This window comes from Fukomys damarensis, unplaced genomic scaffold (genome assembly GCF_012274545.1).
Source record: "Fukomys damarensis isolate Sample0158 unplaced genomic scaffold, DMR_v1.0_HiC HiC_scaffold_35, whole genome shotgun sequence".
NCBI classification, from domain to species: domain Eukaryota; kingdom Metazoa; phylum Chordata; class Mammalia; order Rodentia; family Bathyergidae; genus Fukomys; species Fukomys damarensis.
Window position 1 is genome coordinate 710,527 of NW_022900947.1, and position 6,711 is coordinate 717,237.

General features: G+C 53.5%; 1 protein-coding gene across 2 annotated transcripts in view; it reads left to right on the top strand.

Moving 5' to 3' along the window:
• Nucleotides 1–6,481: 6,481 nt before the first annotated feature.
• The window catches only part of Maea (macrophage erythroblast attacher, E3 ubiquitin ligase), a 33,226-nt gene continuing 32,996 nt past the window's right edge, over nucleotides 6,482–6,711 (top strand). For both annotated transcript variants that reach the window (XM_010641678.3, XM_010641677.3), the window contains exon 1: nucleotides 6,482–6,639. In XM_010641678.3, the coding sequence (XP_010639980.1) occupies nucleotides 6,571–6,639 (69 nt within the window). In that variant the 5' untranslated portion in view covers nucleotides 6,482–6,570. The remainder of the gene's footprint in view (nucleotides 6,640–6,711) is intronic.

The window sequence follows — 6,711 nt, forward strand, 5'->3', positions numbered from 1 at the left end:
AGGACGGAGAGGTCAGTGACTTCCTCCGCCTGCTTCTTCCTTCTCCCTCCCACAGAGCCACTGACTGTGGCCTCCTGCTGGGTCCTCCTCCCTCTGAGCAGTCCATCCCACAGGGCCTTGCAGGGAGAGAGGCCCTGCACTGTGACGCTGTGACACTGTGACACAGGCCTGCTGCCTGGGGTACAGTCTGTGGAGAGGCCTGAGGGGTGGCCATTAGCTGCTAGGTAATAGCAGTGACTTTGAAGATGTTTGGGAGGACTGCACAGAAACCACCAGGAAAAGGCAGACTCAAAGCCTCCATTTCTGGCTTGGGCCTGTGGACTGCTGGCTGGTGGCGCACAGGGAGTCTACTCTAGGCTTTGAGGACTCTGTGTGCGTGTGTGCGTGTGTGCGTGTGTGTGTGTGTGTGTGTGTGTGTGTGTGTGGTTTTGGTTTGTTTTGGGTTTTTTTTTGTTGTTGTTGTTGTTGTTTTTGAGACAGGGTCTCACTTCATAGTTTAGGTTGGCCCTGAATTCATTATGCACATCTCGCTCTATTTTGTTGTTGTTGTTGTTGTTTTTGAGACAGGGTCTCACTTCATAGTTTAGGTTGGCCCTGAATTCATTATGCAGCTCAGGCTGGTTTAAGTCCCTTTGTACCTTCGGCTTTGCAGCACAGACAGGATCCAGCTCAGCCTGTGACTGGGTCATGGAGCAATGGCCCAGGACATCCATGGCTGCCACCTTTGCTGCCTCTTGTGGCCCTGATGGGGGTACCAGCCCTCCCTCCTCCCAGCCCCTCAATTCTGCCACCTGGGGAAGAGGCCGGAGTGTCTTTCCCCAACCTTCTCACCACTGTCTGGCCTCCAGGATCAAGCTGGGAGTCTCTGAGTCCAGTGGGAGGGGCGTGGGAACCTGTGGGGGAAATAGCACAGGATCCCTGATGTGACAACCGGTCCTCCTGTGCGGCCAAGACATGGTGCTGGGCCATCAGGAAGACAAGACTGCAAGAGGGTGCCCACTGGGCCAGGGAGGTGGTGTGTTTAAGGCTAGAAATCAAATTTGTCCCTGGCTCGGGACAGTGGGCTTATTCCCAGGCACAGCATCCTCCGGCATCTCTCCCTTGCCATCCTCCTGGCCTCTGGAGGAGCTCAGGCAGCTGGGCCCCACTGTGTCTGCACTGGCCAACACCATCCTTGGCCCAGACATGCAACCACCCAAAGCACCATCCTTGGCCCGCCTACCCCGCACACAGGGTCTGTGCTCCTGAAGAGGTCCTGTTCTTTTCTTGGAAAGGTGCCTCCCTGCACCTCCATTGTGGCCCCCTCTAAATGTGACCATGGCTCACCCTGCACCATGGCGGAGCTTCTTGGACAACTGTCCTTTCCCGTCTTCAATCCTGAGCTGGCCTGCTCTGGGGTGCAATGCGACCCCCCATAACATGCATCCTGGCGTGGCCCAGACTAAATGTGCATTGTTGGCTGCTGGCCTCCTCTGCACCTTGCAGTGTAGGCTTGGGCTGCCCAGGACTTGGTTTCACTTCCTCTTATCTGCCTGGCCTGGCCCTCAGCACACTGCAGTTGCCCACTGTCTTTCCAGCCTGGCCCTGCAGAGCCTGGGATGGACATTGGACATCGTATGCTTACCAATTAGGGACAGAAAGAAGGTCAGTGGGAACCTCAGACATGTGAGAAGCTTGTGGGGGAAGGGACAGTCACGCCTCGCAGCCCAGGGGCCTTTTTCCCACATAGCCATGGATCTGCTCACCATCCTCCCAGGTGACTTAGCAGTCACCGACAGGAGGCTCAGCTTGGCTGGTGGTTGTAGTGCCCTGTGCCTGCCCCTGACATTCCAGACACTAAATAAGTGGGGGAGGGCACACCACCCCTAAAGTGGCAGAGATCAGGGAGGGATCTGGGCCTGTTATTAACATTCCCCAAACTCCCAAACCCACTGAGCTGGGATGAACACAGCTGGCTCCCAGAAGAGTAGGTTGGTTACAGCCTTGCCACTATATGGAGACACTGCTGTCAATCAAACAACTGACCTGAATCCCCCACCCAGAATGTCATCCCTGATCCAGTAGGCTCAAATTTAAGAAGTACAATTGGATTTGGACCAATCACAGGCCTGCACTTGGGTCAATAGCAGGCCTGCAGCTGCTGTATAAGCAGTGCTCCCTCACACTTCCGGGTTGGACTCAAAGGGCTCCCTCTGCTGTCCTGACTTTCCCAGTGGTGCAGCGCAGGTTCTGTTTAAATATAGCCTAGCTGCGTGGGCCTTTGAGTCTGCTTGTGATTTATTTCTCAGGTAGTGTGCAATCAGAAAGTCCTGTAAATCTATTCGGAATTCTTATTCTGAGTAGTATGGACACAGCCATTGTTTTAAAGAAAAGAGCAATACACTCTGAAGAGCTCAGAGAGCAGCAGACAACAAGATCAGTAGCAGAGACCAGCAGCCAGCAGAGGTAAAACAGCGGTGCCTCACAAAGCTGCACTTTGCCGATTCATGATTTCTATCTGAGTCTAGCAAAACAACTCTCAGCTGCTTGTGGGAGTGAGAAAGCAGAAGCAGATGGTGGGGATGGTGACACTGGCACTTAAGTTCTAGCACTCTGTCGTGGATAAATGATACTCCCATGGAAAAACAACATAATAAACATGTATGTATGTATGTGTTTATAAACAGGATCTCACTATCACCCAAGTTGGTATAAACTCCTGGACTCGAGTGATCCTCCTGCCTGAACCCCTCAAGTAGCTGGGACTACAGATCCCATGATGCCCAGCCTACAGCAACACCTTAACACAGAACATAAACAGGTGATACTGTCACTCGGTTAGCTGCAAATCAACCAGATGTGACCACCTCTGCCCTTGGCCCACGTCTCGGAAAGGTGTGGACATGAAGAGCAGCCACACAGAACCCAAGGGCTGGCTTCCCTCTGCCAGGGGCCCGCTGGCAGGTGCACAGGGCCTCCTGGAATTACTGCACACCTCACAAGGTGACTCAGAACAGAGAGCTGTAATTCTTGCAAGGCTGAGACAGTTTCCCCTTCGTCATGCTTCGCCTTGCCTAGGTATGACATCTGGCATCTTAAAAGGTCAGCGGGTGGAATTGTCTATTCTACATTCTAAACAATCACTTTACATGTGTGTGTGTGTGTGTGTGTGTGTGTGTGTGTGTGTGTGTGTGTGTAGACTTGGTGCAACTTTTAAAATTCTCTAACCTTGTAATTTCTGGCTATGTCTTTTTTTTTTATTTCTGCTTGCTTTTTTGCTGTGGTGGTCTTTTCCTTCTCCTTTCTTCTCTTTCTCTTTTTCCTTCTTTCCTTCGTCTATGTTGCTGGGGCCTGAACCCCAGTGACATGTCTTGCCCCAACCACACTCCAGCCTGCCCCCATTTTTTTCTTTTGAACCAGGGATTGAACTCGGGACCTTGTGCTTGTGAGGCAGGCAGCAGAACCACTGAACTAAATCCCTGGTCCATGCCCTCATCTTTTGAGCGGAGCACGTCAGCCTGTATTTTCTCCACACATTGGGTCGCTGTTCTTGGAGACTGCAGCGAGGTCTGCCTGCTCTTTGATGCTGGAGAAAGGAAGTTACTGCTTCTAGCGGGCGCCTTGTTATCCTCCAGGTGAGGCACTGCTGTCAAGGGTGTCACTTGCATTCATCTGCCCTTTGCAAGGTTTTCACGACCTTGTGTTGGCAGTTTTAGTAGCTATTTTATGGGCATCCTCTCTAGTTATCTCTGGGCTCAGTGCTGAGAGGTAGGAAAACAGCAGGCAAATTCCACCCATTTGGTCCCCAGGTAAGAAGAAAACTTAAATGAACTCAGGCTATCACCTGGTCACATCCTTCTCCCCAAAACTTATAGCCAAGGAACCATAGGGTGAGTGACCTCTGCCTGCTGCGGGAGCACCCCCTCATGCATCTCCTCATGTCTTTAATCTCCATGGGTGGGCTCATGTGCCCCACAGCCCGGACAGGTGGCACCTCCCATGTGCAAGCCGGCTTTGGACGCCAGAGCCCCGCTCTTCCAACAGGGAAGCGAAGGTTCCACACGGGATCTCCAAGAGGAGCGTTTCAGGATTCAGGACCTTCTCCTTGTCCGGAGCCCAGCCTTTCACTCAGGGCCCACGCCGCCTTCCAGAAGTAACGTCTGTGATCTCTGAGCACAGGAAGGAGCTCAGACCCCAGGGTCCACCCTGGCAGAGCCCCTCGGGGTCCCTGAGGCTGCCCTGGGCGCCTGGCTGTCCAGGCAGGGCCTCTGGCCTCCAGCCACAAGCCAGCCCAGAGGCCATTTCCTAGGAAACATTTATAAGCAGATGTTGAGAAAATAACAATTATGTGGTCTGGGTGTATTCAATCCCTAGCTAATCATAGAAACTAATTATAGGTTGTATTACTAAATAATTTTAAGGGAAAATAAAATCATGTTTTGTTTTGTTTTTGCCAATAAACCACTCCTACATGTGGTCTTTTTTTGATGTAAGAGACAGACTTTATTCAAGCATTACACTTTTAAACAGAACTGGCAGGTGCCAGCCTCCTCCCAAGAGATGTGAACCCTAGGGCATTTCCAGCTCACAGAACCCTCAGCTGGGAAGATGACAGAGCATGTCCCGTGGCAGTGTGATTCTGTGAAGGAATCAGAGTGGTTCCTTCTGACAGTTGTGTTCACCACAGCCTGGGCTCATGCAGACATAATTCCTCAAATAACAAAGAGCTTAAATTGCTTTCCCAGAATCCACTTGCTGATGGTTTGAAACCGGCTTTTCCAGAAAGACTATGCGCAGGGTCAGTTTGCCCGGTCCCTGACCTTTCGACATCACAGGCTCTGGATCTCCAGAGCAGGGCAGTGTTCCCAAAGAAGGCAAGCATGGGCCTGCAGGTAGCATGCTGACCCTCCGACCTACATGAAGCCCTGATGCCCCCTTGCATCTAGTCTGCAGTCTCCGCCCCTTTCCACAGGTTCCCTGACCTTAACTGACTGCGAGGCAGGTTGGAGCCCAGAGCTCCGGGCCTACTTGCCAGTGGGTGCAGCAAAGCTGCTTCTCTTCACCCAGGCCCACAGCAGTGGCTTCTGTGCCTGTACCTTGCTCAGTGGCATGGACAGGGGCCTCTAAGTACCAGGTGCTCTGAGAGATGGAAGTAGGGCCATTGGTGTAGAGTCCCTGCAGTGTCAGTAAGATGGCTAAGACAGCATATCTCCCTGGCTGAGACAAGGGAGCCAGGAAGGCCCTCCAGAAGGTTAGGCTCACAGGAGACGCTCATGGTGCTGCTTGGCCCTCCTCTCTGGCACTCGCTGCTCAGACTGGGCCACTCAGACTTTGGATTCTAAGGGTTCATCAGAAGTTTTAACCAGAGATGGGGAACCTGAAGTGTGGGTCTTTGTCCTGGGCTCAGGCACAAGTTCTTGAGGCCCGGGGGGTTTGTGGAGTGCTAAGAGTGGCTCTGGCATCTCTGTGCGACCCTCCCCACCACACCCTAGTTTAAGCAATGAGGTGACCAGGTGACCCTGACCAGTGCGCTGCTCCACAGAGACATCCCTGGGCAAAAATTCACTAAGCTGCATTGTCAAGATGTGTGCATATGTACAGAAACTCCTGGGTGAGGAGGCTACAGCCACACGGGGGTGGACTCCCGCATGTCTCAACCCCACCACTTGCTATGCATGGCTGTAAAGGAAGGGCTGGCGTTGTTCTTCCAGCTTGGTGAAGAAAGCTCCCGGGTTTCCTCTAACACCACCTAATACAACACATCGCTTAGAAATGAGTTCTATGAAACACCAGAGAAGGCTTAATGCGGAAGTCATTTCCTAATCAGGGAAGCTTAATTTCATTTTTAATTTTAAAAAGGGGGGCAGGAAAGACTGGTGAAACCTGAAAGTATGAGAATATGGAAGAGAGGAAACAAAACAGTACCACTGGAGGCAGGGCCAAGGAGCACAGGCCTTCCCGCTCTGGAACTCTGTGCTTGTCGGCTCGGACTCCGGGGCTCAGCTCTTCCAACAGAGAAGCGAGGGTTCCATGCCAGGACTCCAGCAAGCAGTAATCTGGAAACGCAAAGTAGTTCCTCGATGCAGGTGTGGTCAGGGACGTTTTAACAGCGTCGCAAGCAGGGAGCACAACTTCGAGAAGCCAGTGCCAGGAGAGGCGGCCGCAAGCAGAGGCGAAAGCCACAAGGGGTAATCACCAAGGAATTGGCCACCAGCTGGGGCGACCGCCACAAGAGGTGATGGCCACGACTGTGACCTCGATGTGACTGCCACAATAGGTGGTTCCAAAAGGGTGACGGCCACAGATAGTGACCTGCCAGGCGGACCACAGGGCTAGTCAGTGCACCCTGGGCTCGTCCAGTGCGCCTAGCTCACAGCCTACCGCCCCGCTGTAGACTCCAGCCTTCCAAGACTGCCGCCGATTGGCCGAGTCCGGAAAGACCAGCACTGATTGGTCCGAACCTTCTTCCGCAGCCGGGCGACCGGGCGACAAGATTGGTATAGATGCGCGACACACCCCTCTAGCCCCGCCCTCCTCAACGTCACTACCCGGCGTGCCGCGCGTTATCCTCCTCCGCTGGGGCGGCCCAAGATGGCGGTGCAGGAGTCGGCGGCCCAGCTGTCCATGACCCTGAAGGTGCAGGAGTACCCGACCCTCAAGGTGCGCGCTGCGGCAAGGCCCCGGTCGCCGCCGCGCCTCCTGCCAGAGGCAGAGTGGTCCCTGGGGGCGGAG